This window comes from Gymnodraco acuticeps, unplaced genomic scaffold (assembly GCF_902827175.1).
Source record: "Gymnodraco acuticeps unplaced genomic scaffold, fGymAcu1.1, whole genome shotgun sequence".
In the NCBI taxonomy this organism is placed as follows: Eukaryota; Metazoa; Chordata; class Actinopteri; order Perciformes; family Bathydraconidae; genus Gymnodraco; species Gymnodraco acuticeps.
Genome location: NW_022989755.1, coordinates 932721 through 953658, shown reverse-complemented (window position 1 = coordinate 953658; position 20938 = coordinate 932721). Strand labels below are relative to the sequence as shown.

At 38.8% G+C, this 20938-nt stretch overlaps 1 protein-coding gene across 31 annotated transcripts in view; it reads left to right on the top strand.

Moving 5' to 3' along the window:
• Positions 1 to 20938, top strand: part of LOC117543371 (calcium-activated potassium channel subunit alpha-1) — a 77654-nt gene that overhangs the window by 18960 nt on the left and 37756 nt on the right. For all 31 annotated transcript variants that reach the window (XM_034211611.1, XM_034211631.1, XM_034211652.1 and 28 more), the window contains exons 3-5: positions 13560 to 13621; positions 17941 to 18034; positions 18138 to 18249. In XM_034211611.1, coding sequence (XP_034067502.1) covers positions 13560 to 13621; positions 17941 to 18034; positions 18138 to 18249 — 268 coding nt within the window. The remainder of the gene's footprint in view (positions 1 to 13559; positions 13622 to 17940; positions 18035 to 18137; positions 18250 to 20938) is intronic.

Below are 20938 nucleotides of genomic sequence, written 5' to 3'. Positions count from 1 at the left end.
CACTTCAAGTTCAGTTTAATGAATTAAAATGGCCACTTAGAGAACATTTATATATGTCGAGGTTTGAAGATATTGCAAACTGGCCACATGACAAGCTCTAACTTTGAGAGTGCACTTTAAGTTCAGCGCTCAATTTATTACAACCAAATCATGTCTGATTGGAGAATTTGAACACAATTGAATACATGATTATGTCTGAAACCATATTCTCCACCTGCTGCTGGGCTCACACCTCATGCATCCCGTCTACAGTTACAAATACGTGCAGCTGCTACAGTCACCGTATGTCCAGCTTCCCAGATGCACAACATGATTTACATTTTCACACACAACAGGAATTTCCATTGTAAGGGCAGGGCGTCTTCTCTCTCCATCTCTCAGTGGGAACCCCTCCTCTCTGAGGAGCTGGGTGAGTCATCGCTTCTGCTCCAATCAAAGCCTGTCCGCTCATCGATAGACATCAGACCATTTTTATCCTATTTTAAGAAAAACATCCATTTCCTTGTATCACATTTTTGTGTCAGTGTCCCTTATGTGTCAGCTTATTCCTTTTGTTTTAAAGACAAGTGAGTTACAACCTCATATTTCAGCTTCGACAGACTGCGAGAGGCTGGGGGGAGACACATCTATCCCTCCCATCCTAAGCTCTTTACGCCTCACTGTGAGAGTGGTTGGGCTGCTTCCAGGACGGCTTAAATCATGGCTTAGTGTCTGTGGGATTTGGGGTTCTACGCGGCATGTTTTGTACGTTAATAGCTGAATAATGGCGCAAACTGTAGAGTGTCAGCTCTTATTTATAACAGAGCCAAACATGCTGTTTTGGTCTAATGAGAGTCGATGGATCAATCCTCTCACATGAAACGGATACGAAAGGGAAAACTGAATCCCAAATAGACTTTCAAGTCAAGCATGACAGAGTTCCACAAGGCTTGACCCAAAAATGTTTCCAGGATCACGGCATTGTTGTCGCAGCTTAGCGAGGGTGTCGTCAGCGCTCATACAGCAGATCGCTCACCATATACAGGGACGGATGTCAAACAAACACAGGATCAGGTTTCAGACGGCGGGTAGTTACAGTGCAACCTATACAACCTGAAACACAAACTGAGCACTTGTGTGGAGCTGCCAATAAGAGTTTAAAGGAGGATCCAGTTTCTAAAGTCTTTAGCCTCCATTGTTTTTTTTATATCTGTGCAATCTGGCTAATGGACAGAGTCCAGATATCAAACTACTGTCAGCAAAGTATGAGATTATCTAGTGACATGTAGCAACTGTAATGATAACACTCCTATAACGATACTACCATATATATATGATTGTATCAAAGCACGTTGTTGGTCTCATACTGTAAGGGAAAAGGGGATTACAATTTATTTTCAAATAGCATGTACTTTATCACGGCACACTGAGCATTGAGGCAGTAAACAAAATGGCAAGAAATACAATATCGCTTTCCGTTCAGCACCACTACCACTGCACAAAAACTAAACCAGCTTTTTGTTTGCCAAACAGATTTGATATTTCTCTTTACAACACTGGCCTTTAATACTTGTGTATACTGTATTATTATACTTTAATGATTTGTGCCTCAGAGTATAATATCGGAGAGGCTTACAAAAGTGTGTCTTAAAGAACAAACCACATGAAACAATTTGTCATTCTCCAGATATTTAGAAAGAACATTTGAATTAATAGGTGGCTTGAATTGACTGAGTATCTTTTCGTGCATTTTCGTGCTGCTGTGATAAATATTGTCAGCGAAGGAGGAAGAAATGTTTGAACAGGAGTCACTTCAGACTCCAAACATACTTGGTGAAAATGCCCTTATTTGTACAATAATTGGGTTAGCAACATGGAATATTCATTCAAACAGAAAAAAGACTGCTATCTTGTGTAAACAGTTTAAAGGTGATCTGAAGTGTGACTCACTGCTTTCATAGCCCTACTTCAATTTTCGACCTTGCCCCCATCTGCTGCTGTGGAGTCTTTAGAAAAACCCAGCACATGTTTTATCAGCATAGCATATTGCAGTACCCGCATTTCAAAGAAAAATGTGAATCTAATCATGCGCTCACAAGCCCCTGAACCTGTTTCCCAGTTAGTCCTGTCTTTTCTTCACTTTTGGATTCCCAGTAGAGACCTGCTGTTACACCAGTTCACTGAGCAGCACTTATTAGACTGTGTTGATGTTGGGGGAAGGAGTGAATCAGTAATGTGTGAGTGGCTGAAGAGACCCTGAAGGCTCTTCCTCCGGCAAACCTCAATTCTCAGGAGTAAACTGCTTATAGCTGACAACAACAGTCATTTACCTCTGTGTGTCCTACTACGTGTGTCCGCTGAACGAGTTGGAGAATATTACACATGAGTTTATTTTTTACATTAAAGTATGTTTTTTTCTTTTTCTTTGAAATAATCATATATTTCAACAGTCATTTAGGACACATGCAACATAAAGGGCCTGTATTATTTATATTTAGTCATAAATCAATGTGCATCAAGCTGCCACACATTTTAATTTGGACAGCAGCTGTTGGGAAAGTTCACCAGGTTATTTTTGACCTGCTGTTTCAACACCAGTGTGTTTGCTAAAACGATGTTAATAACTTTAATGCCATCAACATACTCTCTTTGTGTCGATGGGTGTAAAAGTATATGAAAATACTTTTTAACAACATGTGATTATATTTAAAAGATAAAGATTTTTAAAAAAATATTATGATTTATAAACTGTGCAAACCCTTAAAGTAGTACTTAAGAGTATTTAAATGGTAAATAAAAGGTATATTCTAAATGTCGTTAAGCAGTCAAACTGACACCATCCACACAAGTTTGGGATGCTAGGTGTTTCGTAAAGGAAATAGCAAAGGTAAGAAAGCAGCACAGATGTTGTATCTCAAATTGTACTCCTTAGACATTTGTAGTTTCCATACTGGCTTTGTCCCTCGTGTGCAATGTACGTCTCGGCTGCTGACGTCCGCAAACACGTCTGTTAGCTTCCTTGTTCTCGGTCCCTGTGCACATTGCAGCTGAATGCAGTAACGTTGCAATTATTACTTCAGGCAGACTCTGTAGCTCCAAGCAGAAATTAAAACTTATTATGAGCTAACAGCAACTGCGGTACCAGGATCTTTCTTCTTGTGTCTCCCATAATTACCCAAAAAGCGTGAATAGTATACATGTAGGCAATGTGAAATAAACAAGGGCTCATTTAAATAAAATCTACTCAAAAAACATAGCTCCAATTGTGGCCCAACGATAATTTACTGACTCGTGGGGATAATATTCCAGATTGTCCGACTAGTCACAACACAAACCTCAAACAAACCTCCCGGCAACCCTTTGTTGCACTATGATGAAGTCAAGTGAAATGATGGCAAAATAAAATGTCATTGGTGGTTTTCATAAATCATCCTCTGTTTAAAGCTTGTGACATCCACACAGGAGACCTTAGCCAAGCAGTTTGCCGTGTATCATCCTACAGAGTCAGGCAGGAAATCTGTTTTTGATTGCATTAAGCTTTATAATATGAATTCCCCTTTTAGGTGTATAGTCGTAGGCCTATATGGTTTTGTTTGTCTTGGTCTTTAAGATTTAAATACCACGTTTAAAATAAGTGGTCCCACTTTAACATGGCAGTCTTTTGGATTAAATTGGCTTTGTTCAGCGAATCCCTAAATAAATCAAACCAGGGGTCGTTGTGGTAGTGTATGTCTGGGGCTTTAAAGGTTTCTTAAATGTCAGACAAGACATACATTTTCTAATTTTAGGTAAATCTAGCCTTTGGTTCCCTGCAGAGAAGGATTTGGCTGTGATGATGTTATTACTAGGGCTGTCAAGTTAACGCGTTAATAACGCGTTAACGCCAAAAAAAATTAACGCCACTAATTATTTTAACGCGATTAACGCATGTGTATTTTTTTTCCTCGGCCGCCCCGTAGTTTCAGAGCGCATCGAGTTTAAAATACCATCTACAAGCTAATGCTGACAGCCCCGCTCCTGCCGCCCGCTTGTGGCAGACCACACTTCCACGCTCACCGGCAGGCACCGACTGGCTATTGGGAGGACCGGGAGGGTGTGTGTATGTGTGGCCCGAGCGAGCGAGAGAGGGTGTCCTTACGTGCATTGTTGTTGTTAGCATCTGGTGCTAGCTAGCTGCGCTAACGGATATGGAGCTGTTGATTGCAGCGTCCAGGCAGCTCCCGTTCGTATTGAATGAGAGAGGTTCCAGGTTGAATTGAGGCGAATATTTTTAATGTTCAGAGGTTGTTGTGTTTAATATTCATGAGAATATTTGTCATTGTTCAAATGATAATAAATATTAGCTAGCATATTTGTCCACTCATATGTTGATAAGAGTATTAAAAACTTGAAAAATATTCCTCTAAGGTACATTTAGAACAGATCAAAAATGTGCGATTAATTTGCGATTAATCGCGATTAACTATGGACAATCATGCGATTAATCGTGATTAAATATTTTAATCGACTGACAGCCCTAGTTATTACTGAATATCAGGTCTATCCCTCTGGACCTGCCGTAATGCTGGTAGTGATCCCTAATGATGAGGAAGCAGCTGCAAGCGGCTCCACGGGAAGCCTAGTAGACAAAGAAATAATCGGCTTCAATTGACAAGATGAGAGAGAAATCCCTTAAACCCACCGGTTTTACTCTTGAGTGTGAACGTCGCATAGAGTTAAGCCATTGATGTAGCCATGCTTAGGGTACTGTAGTGTCTGCAATGTAAACATCATGAGGAATATTCTGAGCGTTAGTACAAGCCTGAATATTAATCTCCATGTAGGACTTGCCATTGATTCCCATGAAAGTGTACGTTCTAAAATGACTATTTGATTCATATTGTGTGTTGCACTTTAATGTCTCCCCATGTAGAATGTAACCAGTGTATAATTTAGCAGTTCAGCAGCTGCTGAGATGCACTGCTCATGGAAGCAAATTAAATAAAACCAGTCGTGCCTGATTGCTGCAATTTGTGTAAAACCTATTGCTCAATCATGGAGTAAAAATGACTCCTTCCAAACGTACGCCTTGCTCTTGAGAGGTTATCATTATTTTGATGTTAATAAACAGTAGTGACCTTAAGGTTAGAGTGCCCTTCTGATAAGCACCACTGAGGTACCCTTTATGGCTCTTAACCCAACTGCCTCCCATCAGACTGGGGTTGTGCTGGGCAGCTTCCATGCATGTGCATTGTTGTCAGTGAACGCCTCCTAAAGTAGTAGAGTAAATGTATGTTTAAAAAAACAACACCATACAATACAATTAATATATCTTACTATGCCTGTTATAAATACCTAGGTATCTGGCTTGATGATTGTCTTACTTTTAAACTTCATGTCAATAACCTGCTTAAAAAGCTGAGGGTTAGACTAGGTTTCTTTTTCAGAAACAAGTCCTGTTTCTCGCTTGAGGACAGCTAGTCACTGTGACCTTTTTACCTGTGCTGGACTATGGTGATCTGGTCTATATGAATGCACCTGCCTATTGCCTGAACAAGTTAGATGCCGCCTATCACAGCGCACTGAGATTTGTCACTAATTGTAAAGCACTTACTCATCACTGTACCCTGTATACCAAGGCAGGTTTGCCATCACTTACTGTAAAGAGGCTCAGTCATTGGTTCACGTTTATTTATAAAGCTTTGTTGGGTAAACTCCCGTATTATATCTGCTCTCTGATCACACAGAGAGTTGCAAGCAGCTATTGTCTGAGATCGCATGATGTAGTATTGTTAGATGTGCCAAGAGCAAGGACTGTCTTAGGTAAGACAGCTTTTATGTGCGCAGCGCCACTTGCTTGGAACAATCTTCAGCTAAAATTGAAACTGAGCAATTGTATTCCTCTGAATGTTTTTAAAGCAAGTCCAAGTGAAATGCTCTTTGAAACTATGGGTATTTGTAAATGTTGATAAGTATGTAAATGTAGCTTGTAAATATGTTGTATGATATCCTCTATTGTTTTATGTTGTTTTATGTTTCATGTGGAACCTAATTGCTGCAGGTCTCCCTTGAAAAAGAGATCTATGATCTCAAGGGGCAATCTTAAAGGTTTGAAATGAAATGAAAATAAATCACAGAGCAAAAGACACCTCTTATAACTCCATAACATGCCTGGGGAAAAAAAGTTTTCTTTAGTATCAAAGTCATCTATTGACAGCTGTAAGTATGTACACCAATTCTTAAACTGTTAATAAATAATAGAAAGTACTTTTAATAGTAAAACATTTGTCAATATGTAATAAACAAATCGAGGCAAAAAAATGTAATACTTCCTGTTTGCATCCCCAAACACATTATCCTCCTAATTTGGGTGAAACAATCATTAAATATAATGGGAGTGACAAATATATAAGTAAGCTTTTTTCATGTTTCACAATCAATATTTACTGACGCTCAGAATGTTCCTTCGAAATCGGCGTCACAACGTGTTTGTTTATCAGATGCCAAAACACTGTAGAGGTTTATTATACAATGAGGGAGGATTTTACAACCCCTGAAAGATATCACAGTCATAATTATTTTATTACTTTATTTTTCCAAGCAACAGTTGGCCAGTAGAAACCCAGCCGTAACTGTCAAACTAAAAGGGATATACTTGCTTTTATATGATTTGCCATAACAGTTAAATGATTTATAATATTTATTCTTGTAAACGGCCCATATAAATAAATAAATAATAAAATAAACTTAAATAAATCTTTCTCTTTTTCCTTATTCTTCTTTTAATTTGTTTATGAGTAACATAAGGCTAACATGTATTCATTAGGAAGATGTTTCAAGTGTGTTTGACCTCTGACCCCATTCATCATCTCTGATGGTTAGAAGTGAAAACGATACTGGAGGACACTTGAGGGCAGAAAGGTGAGAAGAAGAATTTCAGGGGGTGTAAAGTTACAATTTGAGTTATGTCAGACTGGTTGGTTATATCGCAGGAGAGATTCATTGTGGTTTCTCTGTGGTTTGTTCCAGGAAGGAAAGACATCCAGCAGTACCCACATCAGTGTGATTTTTCTATTTCTTTCCTCTGGCAGCATGTGGGTTTTATGGACATAAATGTGTTCTTGCTTAAAACTATCTTCTTTGATTTGTGTCTTATGAACGCTGCCAAAATGATGATTAGAAACTGCCCAACACGGACAGTAACGACATAAAATCAAGAAATAAAATACATTAAGCATGCTTGGCATTAAAGATGGTACTTGGTGCTAAAAATGGGAGGCGTGTGGCGCAGTGGGTTGTGCGTTGGTGTTCGGATCAGGGGGTCACAGGCTCAACCCCCACTGCAGTCAGCATGTCGTTGTGTCCCTGGGCAAGACACTTCACCCCAAACTGCTCCGGTGGGGATTGCCCACAGTATTGAGTATGTAAGTCGCTTTGGATAAAAGCGTCTAATAAGTGTCATGTAATGTAATGTAAAAATGAAAGTTAAGAACATAAAAAAACAAGTTAATGTCTTTATTTTGTAGGCTCAATGGAGGTTTTATGTGCTCTCTATCCTCTTCCAGTTATGAGACAACAACCCTGCCATTCAACATGGTCTCTTGGTCACTCAGCTGATCAGTGTAATGTCTTTGATAAACCGAGGGATGAAGATATATCTCTGGCATGGTCACTGATCCTGCAGCTTGCAACACATTGAACTTGTGCAGCTCAGTGTCCTTCAGCTTTGCTCAGAAGTGAATCATTAGATTGATAAAACAGCTTGGGCATTATGAGAATGATGAGCTACCTTCTTACCACACACACGTCTGGGGATTATATCATATTTATCAATCTTCTGCTGCTGTCGTCAGTGACTGCAGCCCATTATGCGTTCTGATTATTATCTTATCTGAAGATGAGTAATGTGACGAATTCTGCCAAAGATACTTTGTTTCATTTTGATCTTAAGCATTTATCTATTCCAAAACAGTACTCCTTCCTCCTTTAACTAATAGCCTATACGTTTCGATCAAAGTTGCATGTCACAAATAAAATACAATCTACAAATCTAATTAATTTCCAGCACACATTATATTGGCGTTCACAATGAAACCCTAAAAAGGCTCCCCACTTGAGTCTGATCCCAATCTCTTTTTACAGCAGGTGTGTCGTCATCGCTTGTTGAAATTATCTGATTATGACCTTTAAACTGTGAATGTCTGTTTGTCTTTCCTTCCTCTGACCTTGTCAAACACACTCGAGTGACACGGAATAGATCAGCTGTGATTCTCAACATTTAATCATGATTTCTTGTTCAGGCGGATGAAGTTATAGGCCGCTTGTGAAACTCATGCTGTGTAGGTTATACTAAAATGATGCTTGAGGAGGGACCCAGGTGCCTGGAGACCCGTCCAATATTAGTATGCATGTTGCCAAAAGCATGGGACACATGCAGAGTCGGCCAGTGAAATCAGGTCTGAGCTGAAAGGATGCGCAGTTGTGTCTTAAAGGCCCAATCTGTGTTGTTTTACCATATCATTTACAGGTAGTGCTTATATTTGCATGTATATTTGACATTTTGATGTTAAATAAGCATTTTGACATTATTAGCAGATCACAATCTTATAATTTGGATCTGTTTTGATGCTTCGTTCACACGCAAGACTGATGTTCTACCTTCAGAAATCAGTTTAAAGTTGTTACATGACAAGTAACAAACCTCTTGATATGTGTATAGCTTTAAGATTGTGCTGCCAAATGACATGCCACAAGGTTTATACTCAAAAAGGGCCATTGGGATTATTTGTCTCTGCTGATTAGATTTAACAATCATCTGATTGACATTCATCAACATCAAATCGAGCAATATAATCAGGGCTCTTTTTTTAGCCGTAATTGTGCAGCCCTTCAGGCTTGACAAAAGCTCTGCATGTACTCAAGTGCTCCAAATAGACAGTTAAGAACCTCATGGCATCAGAAGGTCACAATGAGTTCATCATCCATCATGGTGCTTCAGCAGCAAATAATGGAAATATGGAAAGAACAACAATAGCTTAAGACCAGAGAGCCAACGTTGCATCACACGTCACAGATGTCCTGTCAGCTGCAGCGGAGCAGGATGTCAGCAGTACATGTTTCAAATGTTCATTCAGAGTCTGAGTTTATCAGGGCTGCAGTCCATCACGGTTATGGCTTGTGTCGTAAAAAAATGCTAATTTGCTGTTGTCACCCCAGGTGAAGGATACTCTGTCCAGGAGTAAACTAAGTTAGCAAGGCCAGACTTTAAGACCAAGGTGTCCCCTACTCCTCAAGGCCTATCCGCTCTTACAGATGTTCTGAATCTCACAATATATTTATATTTTGTAATGATTGTGTGTTAAAGTTAATGAGTTTTTGATTTGCTTCTTTGCAGTACGAGTCACAGCCAATCCAACAATTGAATAATTCAATTGCTGAGTGAGTCCTATGAATGTACAAATGGCTGCCGTGTAGTTTTTCATACATGCTTTCTGTAAAGAAGTTCACTAGTATGACCTGAAACTCTCAATTGATTAAAATTGAGAACCCTGATCTGTTCCTAAAAACGTTTTCAAGTTCTGAAAAAGAAATCTGAAAAAGAAGAATAGATGTCCATTTATGCTGCGATTCTTCCACAGTCTGTAATTGAGCTATTAAACCTGAGGATGGCACATTGATTATTTTCTTCCCTTCTATTGTGCCGTTCTGTATTTTTGTGAGTGTCTATATGTACACCATGCCTTGTTGATCAATGTGGCATTTGAGGACAGACAGATGGACTGGCTGGAATTCACCAGGATATTCCTCAGGTCATTTTATTTAGAAAGGCAGCACTGTGTGCCTGGGAAGCTGCTGGGGGCCACACACGCACCCAAGAGGAACACCGGGTCAGGGACTTTACGCTCCTATGAACATTTAAGTCTCACACAATTAAAGGGAGAGCTCCATGAACTGGATGTGACCTGTGTGGAAATGGAGGGTTGACCGACACAAAGAGGGGCTGTTAACCGCAAATACAAATCTCTGGCATCCCACCATTAGAGCTTTGATCCCGCAGTGACTGCAGGCTTTCAGGGAATACTGAAAAAACGGACCCCTGGTCCTTCTAAATCCTGTTTTTAGATACTGCAGCTCACGTAGTAACACAACCAACCACTGAAGAATTTGTAAAACATGTTTCTAACACAACTGAATCTCAATGAGCCCTCATCAAATATGATTATTTTTACTGGACCACTGCGGTAGATGAATATTATTCAATGCTCTTAATACAGATACAACTAAAGCAGCCTTGGTTGCCATTGCTTAATATTGAAAATACGTAATTTGCCTCGATGCCAGGAGTGTCATTTTACTCTGAATGATCAGAGAGGGTGGCAGAACACTGGAGTTAGCTCCCTACAGTAAAATATCTCTTACTGTGGGAGCTGACTTTCTGTTTCTTTGGCAGGCTATTCATGCTTGTTGATGTTGAGTCATACTTCGGAAAGAGTGGAGGAGCATGAGTGGGTTTTCCGTTGTTTTGTAGGTTGACTTCTGAATGCTTGAGACCTGAAGGTGCACTCTGCAGGGCTGTGACAACATTGGTGGATTATAATCTGTTATGAAAGTTGGCCTTGAAGATTCTTTTCAACATAAAATGTATGATTATAAATACTTTCGTAAAATGTTTAGAATTGTTTAGTTTTTTTCTGAGAAGGACTGGAGACTTCTTAGAAAGTTATTTAGAGAACACAATTGTTTTCACAGATTTCACAAATAAATGTATACTTGACTTGGACTTGATCAATGTGAACATGACTTCACTACTTAAAGATTTATTTGAGAATTAAGAGCAAAAGCACTCAAGTTATTTTCATTTATGTTTGTAGGAGAATCACCAATTAGTTTGAAAGTACTTTATGATCTGCACAATACCACACACACTCCCACTCCCCTGCATTAGTAAAAGAAAAGCATTCAACTTGAATATACATTTGATAAATGATTTGATCAACACAGTTTTTAATGAAACATGTTCAAATGCAGCTGGATTATTATTGAAGACTATGTCCAATTTCAGTCCCCATGTTTGTAAGATTTGTCTTGAACCGCCATCAGAATATTTGACACGCGACATGGACTTGTTTTGAATGACTTGTCTCTAATTATTTTACATATCACTTGACACTTGGAATTTTCTCAAGTTACTTGTGACTTTCCCTGATATTTGATAAAAAACGTTTATTTTATTCCACAGTGGTGTCTATAAAGTAGTTTATTTCCTGGTCTTTTGACAGAAAAGTATTCTTACCACTACCTTTCTCTCCTATCTTTTAATTGGCGACAGTATGAAGTGAAGAGCATAAGATGTAGTTAGTTAAGAGAAGGAAGATGCAAATTGGAGTATGTCTGGGCAGCTCTCGTGGTCGTCATGCAGAAGGCATGTGCTGTCGTCGTTCCTCTCTGAGTCCGAGCAGCTGCAGCCATCTGCTAGTAAATGGCTGAGGGTGGCTCAAGATACAGATGTGATGCCTCATTATCTGCTGAATGAGATGAATGATGAATCCTGGCACCGGCTGTCCCTGACAAACCCAGTCATGATTGCCCCCCCTTTGTTCCAGCCCCATGTGTCTTATTTACTGAATCTTTCTCTGCCAGCGACATTAGCATTTCTAGGGTTGCACCAACATTGTTTCAAGTTTCTAAACTGGGCTGGTCAGAGGCATAAAGAGATTTCCTGGCTTTCAAAGAGGAAGGGTCGATTAAAAATGCATGCGGGTGCTTTTTGTCATTACGGAGCCATCAGTTGACGATACAATTTCACATCATGGAAATGAATTAGGCTGAGCTCATTCATTATGGATGCCCATCGGTTTCTTGTTCAGGATGGCCTTTGTGTCATTTCTAAATAGATGAAAGCCAGGTAGGGTTGCAGATAACCCTGTAGTGTATTTCAGGATGAAAAACATTGGTTCTGCTGTCTGGAAGAAACCTTTCTGTGTGAGTCAGTGTCTTTCTGGGTCCCGCATTAGCACTGACGTTTACAAGGGGAAATTAGGACACTTATTCTGCATCAGTATTAATGAGCTGCTTCCTTTTTTGACTTCAAATCATTATTTATGTACAATTAACTCCAGACTCCAAAGACTTAAAACCGGCGTGTTTTTTTTAACCCAAATGGCAGTGGTTTAGTTACGTGTAGCCTACTTTCTAATAAGTATGCTCCAGTTAGGTAACAGGGATTTTGTCCCCTGCCCCTCCAGCTTTGATAATCTTCCACTTTCTTCTCCGCTTGACTAACACAACATGACAGCATTCACTTGTGAATTTAACTGTGATGCTGAGTGACAGCAGCGTTGCATCAGGGGAGACCACAGGTTGTTTTCCTACAGGTAACATTGATTGTAACCACATGCTCTGTTTTCCTCCTAGAAATCAATATACTGAATTTTCCAAGTTTTTCTATTTGTATTTAACTTGTGGTCTGATTTGTTGTTGTATTCTCTCAAGTTTTCCCTCTACCAGTCTCAGAGCTCCCACCTGATTAGTTTACTAACACCCATGGATCTCATATTTGTTTTTGCAATGATTTTATTTAATGTAACTTCCTTTTGAACGTCTCCACACACTCCAGGCTTCATTTTATTCAACAGCATGTCCTCTTGTAAAGGCAGGGTGATTGAGTCAAAGTGATGCCCCTGTTTGATTCTCATGCTGCTCCACCGTGGCTGCTAGAAGCTCGGGGCTCAGCGGATCCTTCCTTGTTTGTGTCTGTGAAAGCTGAAGCCATTTCTGTCACCTCGCCCACTCTTCCACTGCCTATTTACATGATGAGCTGAGCTCTTGTGTATTTATTTACACTGTCATATATACAGTACTGATGAGTCTGTTTGTGACACTGTTGCTCCAAACTGTGACTCTTTTTTATTTGATATATATAACACAATTATGAGTGCCTGAGAAGACATATTTACGTCTGTCGATGCTCATTTATAGGCATTACATATTTGCTGATTACCTTGAAACACATTTTTCTAATTTAAAAATATCTAAATCTGCGAATAAAGATAATTTTCATCTCTTGATGAATTTGTAATTAGTGATCCATCATTATGTCTGGTTAAGGGGAACAATTCACGTAATATAATTTAGTTTTGCTTAAAATAAAACAAAGAAAAAAGAATTCGGCAACAGATGAATCGTCTACTACTGAGTATTATCAAATAATAATGTGTTGAAATACATTTTAATTTGTCATATTCTGTGCTTCTCAACACTTTTTGAGTTCTTACTTAACTTTCATTGCCATTATTTATTTGTATTTCTCCCTGATTTTTGTATTTATTTTTGAAATATAGCCTTTATCATCAATACCTGAACATGTATTTTGCATTTTGTTGTTGCAAACTCCTCCACACTTTACACATCACTTTTAATATTAGAATACATTTATATTTCCAGCCGAAAGCTTTTGAAGCATAAATCTGGTGCCCTCCTTTTGCCCTTTCCTGTACTAGAGAGCCAATCATCTGAAGAAATAACATCTACTGTCTTTTTCTGAACTAGATTGAGTCGTGTTCTAACAACTGAGTAAAATGCTCATATTTTCTTTTTTCCAGGTGGTGCTCGTCTTTGCTCTCAGCATTGGGGCCCTTGTTATATACTTCATTGATTCTTCTGAGTGAGTATTTGTTCCCTTTAATCATTGTACTTAATTATGTTGCTACTTTAGCTTATATGACACAATTGACCCTGTTTAACCTGCTCCACCGCGGAATATTTGAGAAATCAAGAAGCTCAGAAGTGGTCTTGAGTTATTAAGTCTTCCTGTCCTTAAGTATCAAACAAAAGAACAATCTCGACTTCGAGGCGAGGGAACAGGAAGTGCAAAAATGCTAACTCATTTTCAGGATGTAGTATTCATTCCCAAAGCTCTCTGTTACGGTCTTCTGAAATGATGATGCTTCAGTTAGAATGATTAGATTGGTTGAAGGTAAAATTGTATGAGTTTCAGACATTTATGATTTAGAATACCCTCAGAGGACCCAGTCATTAACTGTTTGCTCCACTCTCATAAATCCTCATATAGTGCATATACTACATACCTCCCTAATTATACTGAGTGCTTTGTGCTCTGTATATGGTATTTCAAAGCATGTTCTTGCTGGCTGTTTTTATCCAATCCCCTTCCAGGTTAACTGCTCTGAGCTTACTGAAGGTCTCTGCTGACAAACAGCCAGAGCTCACTGATGAAATTCGCTTAATCTCTGTACAAAAGGATCAGACTATCAAACAGCCAGGAAAGACCCAAGTTCCTGTTCAAAACCAATCACCGTCGCTCATCGAACTGGAGGAAGTAGAGGACCCCATTAGTGTACTGTAACTGCAGCCTGCTGGTGTTTGAACAGGAAGTGTCATTAACAAGTAGAGCTAAATACACAGGATAGAAGCTTTTATCAAGCCAAAGGGAGTCACCGCTGGGAGTAATGTTAAGAGAAAAAGGCTGTAAACTTTGTAAAATGGCTCATGTCCTGGCGGCATGTTGTTGTTATTTCATAAGACTGCATACAGCTAAGGGCTTGGCTTCTCTGATGTGGTTTGTGAGCATGCTCTCATTTTATTAACTGGACCAGGTAGAGTTACATCCTCACCAATGCCTTCTGTGGCCTCCTCTTCTCACCACATCGCTTGTAGCGGCGTCCGATACCCTTTTCACCTGATGAAGGGTGACCTACGACCTCTGTCTTTAACCTCTCACGCATAAGTAAGGGCTTTGTTAAATACACAATGAGGTATGATGCAGCAGCACCTGTTCGATGACTTATATTCATATTCATACACCAGGCTCTTTGTCCCAGTTCAATTCAGTGTCGTCCAGGGCTTTCTATTATTCTGATGTGTTTGTTCACTACCTGTCAACCCAACAACCCGTGAACTTAAAGAAAGAGCTGCCAGTTAGCTGCTTTCTTCCATGCTTGTAAGTGGCAGCACCCTGTAACAGATACAGCCTTTGCTGTAATTAGTCCTGCGGGCTGCTGTGGCCGTCGTATGATGGGCGGGACAACCTGGCTGCAAGTGACACAGAGAGACGTCAACAAAGCAAGACCCTCTAAGTTTCAGTACAGTTAGAGCTACAGGCAGCACAGAGATAATGAAGCTGTAGCTGTGTCTAACTTTTCAACCTGTGCTTCCACGTAGTCTCGTTTGATTTGTAGGACACACTGTCCTTTGTTGTTTCATCAATGTTAAAGCAGAGCTGGGTGTCAAAAGTCAGCAGTGATACTGAGCAATCTGAGTATTTAAAAGTGGTGTTGAAATCTTAGTCAGACTCTTCTTAAGGATATATTTTCTTGCTTCATTTTCATTCATTGATTTCTTTAGCCACTGGCGGGCAAAACAACGAGAACACATTAAGCTTACAAACCTACAGCCTGGCAATTTGTATTTATATCTTGTAGTTCACTTATAACAGATGTATTGTCATCAAACACGTTATTATTCATCGTAGAGGTTTATTATGCCTCATGGAGAAAAAGATAATTACAGTTTAACACAGTTAAAACAAAACGTGGTCCGGGTGATCTTTCACTTTCAGTGGATTCAGCTTTTATTGACCATCAAGGTTGTAAATCACGTGCGGTGCCATCAGCCAACATGAAGGTCTCCTCGTCCTGTTTGATCTGAGTCTTTATTGAATGAGGAAGAGAGGGACTTTGAGCAGGGATCCATAACAGGCTTAGTCCTTTTCCAAACCAGGTCTACTGGAACTCAATTATTTAGCAGTCAGGTCGGCCTACTATATGGTCTGTCACCCTGCTATGGCAGAGATTTGGCGGGCCGACGTGTCATTACAGTGAATGAGAGCAGAACCATCCAACCGGGCTTTAAAGAAGACAGAGTAATTATCCATGCGCAAGACAATTAAAATTAAGAGGCAAGATTTAATAATATAATTAATACTTTTTCAACTGAAGCGTTAATTAAATTATATATACGAGGAAATCCTGATACACACAATTACAACGTCTAAAATAATAATAACAACAATATTTTTAAGAAGACGATTTTGTCTTACATCACAATAAAAAAAACAACAGTGTATAGCTGAATATATTTCAATATTATTATTTTTTATTGACTTACCAGAAAACATGCTATATTGTGATATGATTATTGAGAATGTGAAATAATCTATATCAGTATAAAAAATATTAGCCATATAACCTAACCCTGAATTGATTGTAATAGTTAAGTCAAATGTTCCTCCTGGGTTTAACAAATGTTGGACAAATCATAGCAAGCTTCCTAAAGAGATGCTAAGATGCTACTAGAAGAGGAATAGTTGCCAAATATTTATTAGAGTACAGTAAAAACATTGAGTTTTCTCTACATCATCAGTTACATGATGTGCATCGTGGTGATGTGGATTGTTTTGCTTTTAAGATGCAATGACAAAGATCTTAAATTGTCTTGTGTTGGCTAAATACAAAGTATTTTTATAAATACTGCCCGGATTAGCCTCAGGACGAGATATGAGGACGGTTTGAGTCTCCCTCATCACATCACTGACCTGAGTGTCAGTACAGTACATCAGATCGGTTCAGAATAATCCCAGAGTTTTTTTTTAATGTTATCTCATTCCAACTCTAACACCACAGAGTTTTATCAAACTGAATTTATTAAATTATTTTACATAACAAAAGCTATTTGCTTTAATCCGAACCGTATTAAAAATGTGGTGTGTGTTAGTGGAGCTGGTGAGTGAGAGTTTACAGATTTGCAGAGGTATGAAATAAACTGAATGTATGAGACGGATCTGATTTCAAACCTTCATTTGATTAAATAATAAAAACGTTACGTAAGTTACCAAACAAGTTTAACAAAGCAATATATGTTAGTGTTGCCCATCATTAGGGGTTGGATATGTCCATGAATATTAAAGACTTAACCAAAGAGTCACTTTTCCCTCTCAGATTCATTTGTATAATTATTTAGAGGACTGATGACATATTATCCTATAATTCACACATACAAATATGAAAAAATCACAATGTATTCCTGATTTACTGTATGTTTTTTTATGCTTTCCTATCCTGTTAATCATTATTTCCCAAATAACCTAAAAACAAGAGTAGATTTTCACAATTCAGAAGACGGCACAATTTAATGTTCTGATTTGATAAACAACTGAAACATTTAGTCAATTAGCAGAATTGATTCACATTCATTTACTGGCCACTAATTGATCAACTCACAAGAAACCAGTCCATCATAAAAGTCTTCATTCTAACTCAACTATTCATATAATTGATTAATAATTCAATATGAATCAAATATATGTTCCCCGTAACTGTCACCCCCTTGTTTTTTGCATTTAGTTGTTAATAATATTTTGGAAAAAAAACATTTAATCTTTTGTATCCACCTACTAACCTTTTACAGTCACATTTACTTGGTTAATTATTTCTCTTTATTTGAATTCTTTGTGCCAGATACAAGCTTTCTGAGGGTGAGACTTCACTGCATTGCTAGCATTTGCTATGGCTGCTTGATTCATAAAAGAAGACATGCACCCTGCATGCATTTAACCCTTAAACTACTGCTTTTGCTCTGCATTTCCATCATGTTTGATTTAATTTCTTCCTGAAATGTTGTCTATGAGATCGGGAAATGGCACCATTTTCATTATGTGATATAGCACCTGGAATATGACAGATTTTGTTGCAGTTATTTAAGGGTTAATCAGGCATCTCTACAAGATTTTGCTTGAGTGACAATAAATGCATGTCCTTTCTCTGCAGAAAAAACATTGGAAAAATACCAACTATTGCACTTCTTTCAATAATTCAGTTCCTCTTCTTTGGAAAAGAGCAAGTGAAGAATGCATCTTTTATGCTTTATTTTTGAATAAATATATGCATTTTACCACCCCTTTCCTCACTTCTCCACCACTATGTGTAACATATTAATATACATTGTGTTTCTCTCTCTGTGTTTTAGTCCTATCGAGTCGTGTCAGAACTTCTACAAAGACTTCACGCTGCAGATCGACATGGCGTTCAACGTGTTCTTCTTGCTGTACTTCGGCCTCCGGGTAAGTAAATCTAAAGTTGTGAACATTCAAAATTGTTCCCATCTTTATTTACTCTTGTCAGTGTACCGTGTGAATCTTACCTCTAACCCTTTATCTCCCTCAGTTCATTGCTGCCAACGACAAGCTGTGGTTCTGGTTGGAGGTGAACTCGGTGGTGGACTTCTTCACAGTTCCTCCGGTGTTTGTGTCGGTGTATCTGAACAGGAGCTGGCTGGGTAAGGATGCTGATAAACAGGCCTACAGTGGATCTCTGGGCCTTTTATTTCCAGGGAGGCTGTGCTGCCTCCTGGTGGATACAACGGGTCTAACAGCTGTCAGTGAACGCACCAGATAATCTCAGCACACCACTAAAACTACAAAAAGAGAACCACCAAGTATTTCACGGCACAGCTGCAATATCAGCCACATAAGTTTGATCCTTTTGTCACAGATGTAACTTTTGTTGGATGTTGCATGACACAGTCCAAACAATCCTCACTATTATTATACATTAAAATTAAATGTTTCTCCAGCATGAAAACTATAAAGCATGGCGATTAAGAAGCATTATTTGCTTTACTCGTCAAACTAATGCTTGATCGCATGACAACACTATCAAATATGATATGGCTGTCATCTGGTGTGCCTTTTTAATGTTCACTTATGCAAGTTGATTTTAATGGAGATGTAATCCCTTCCATGTCTTTGGTCATGTGTTGTAGGCAGTGGCCTTTGTTCCACAGGTTTTGTTCACATGCCCTTCACCTCTCCAGCACACCTGCACTAACACTCGGATGAATTCAAGATATGATTGATTGAAATACCCCAATGGATAAAAATGGTAATAGGCTTTGTAGAGGGGTTGAATAGAAGCCAATCTCCTAAATGTGTGAAACTCATCACTCAGAAAGGTCTGTGAGGAATTACAGGATTAAGGGGGAGCTTTTTTTTGCTGCATTACAGGTTTTTATAGCTGCGTTTTCTTCTCCTGTCAGCCGAGGTACAAGCCTGCCGTATTGCTAACACCAGCAATGAACACCCTCTGCTTTAGAGTCAATATGTCTGCTTGATAGGTACAGTTGCATAACGTGTAGGAGTGTTTCCCCCAGGCTGATGTACTGTGATTTTTGGTGTGAAAACAATAAAAGTAGAACTAGCTAGTGCTGGTACCTGGTGCCATCTAGTGGACATAGGAGAGTATAACAGTATTGTCTTGATTTTGGCAGCAGTGAAGATTGGCCATGTCATTGTCGTTTGAATTACAATGATAGTTACTATACATTGTTCCTGGCCATTATATTGCTTTCTGTAGCAAAAGGTGCTTACTTTCAAGTTAATGGATACTTGATGTTTTAATTTTTTTATTGATTTAATCTCCTCATCGCTGCATTCAGTTTTGTTATTAGGTCAATCTCTGTGTTTTCCTATGGACAATGTATATGCAACATTTTAACATGTGTGCTTTTTTGTTCCGATTTCGTCTTTTTTTATATAATTCAAATGCATATTGGCTCTGGGATCCATGCACCCTGCACAGTTCTCTTATTTTCACTTCATGCAGACTGCACAAAACAACATGCGCCACTTACCCAATACTTTATTTTGTATTGTGTCCAAAAGAGTATTATATTTTATTGATTCGAACACATTTTTGTTATTCAAGTTAGGATGAAGCAGAAAGAATAAACGGACATTTCCGGTTGTTTTTAGAACAGGAAAACATTTTTTGTCAGAAATAATCTCGGTCAATATGGTCAGGGAGCGGTAGGTCGTGCAGGATTAGTGACTTATTTACTGTTTAGTTGAACTGAGGTCGAACAAAGGTCACGCCCAGCTCAGCAGCATCTGTTCGCAGCTGTCCGACTCCCTCTTCTGATCAAACTCCACATTTCACCGGGCGCTCTGCCAGTCGGCCAATCCTGCTGTCTGAACATGTCACGCCGTATGTGCTAATATTCTCTCGTGCTAACATTGTTAACATTGATGCATGGGGTAGGGTGAGAGCAGTACGCACATTGTTGATGTTGCGTAGAAGATGGGGAAACAACATGCAGTTGCTTCATGCGCAATAATACTTTTTTACTGCAAAATCTGAACTCGGTAGAGTTTATTCGGCCGTGCTTCAGGGGTAAAATACAAGCAGAACATTTATCTCTGACTGTGAAAATAATCAAGTGCAAATATTATGAGACAAACGGATCATAACTCTTCCAGATAAGATATTAATCTCTTCACGCCCACTCTTTTTCTCTGAGCTGAAGTTTAAAACTCTTAAAAAGAGGCTCTTTGGGTTCAACTAACACTAAATCTCACAGTTCATATTAAAGAGGGATTTAAAAAAGCATGTTATAAATAAAACAACATGAAACAGCTCAGATTAATGGAGGGCCTGAAAGATTAACATAACTGTGTGTAGTAAAAACAAAATGTCCATTCTGCCAATCATATTATGTTGTGAATCTTTTGGGGGTCCTGACCTCCAGGTGGGGAATCACTGCTCTAGGCTCTGCCAGCAGCTCATATTATACCTTACTTAAACACTGTATCTCTTTTATCTATAATTAGTACTAAGTAGCATACATGTTTCCCTAAACTGTAGGACCTGGGAACTAAAGAGTTCATATCTGAGACAGTTTACTTTATGAAAAACTGCATATGAATCCAAAAACGTTACCCCTTTCTAATTACTATAGTTTAATTAAGGGCATTTGTGTTTGTACATCAGTGAGACATGCTGTATATAAAAAAAATTGGTTACACATTTCTGATTAAATGGACTTTGAGGATATAGATTTACATCAGCTGTTGTGTTTCCTCTCTTTGCTGTGACATTTTTCATGCTGCGCATTTAGGTGTAACGTTGACTACAATAGCGGTTATTACATCATCTGTGATTAATTTAGGGATTATTGCAGAAGCACTAAA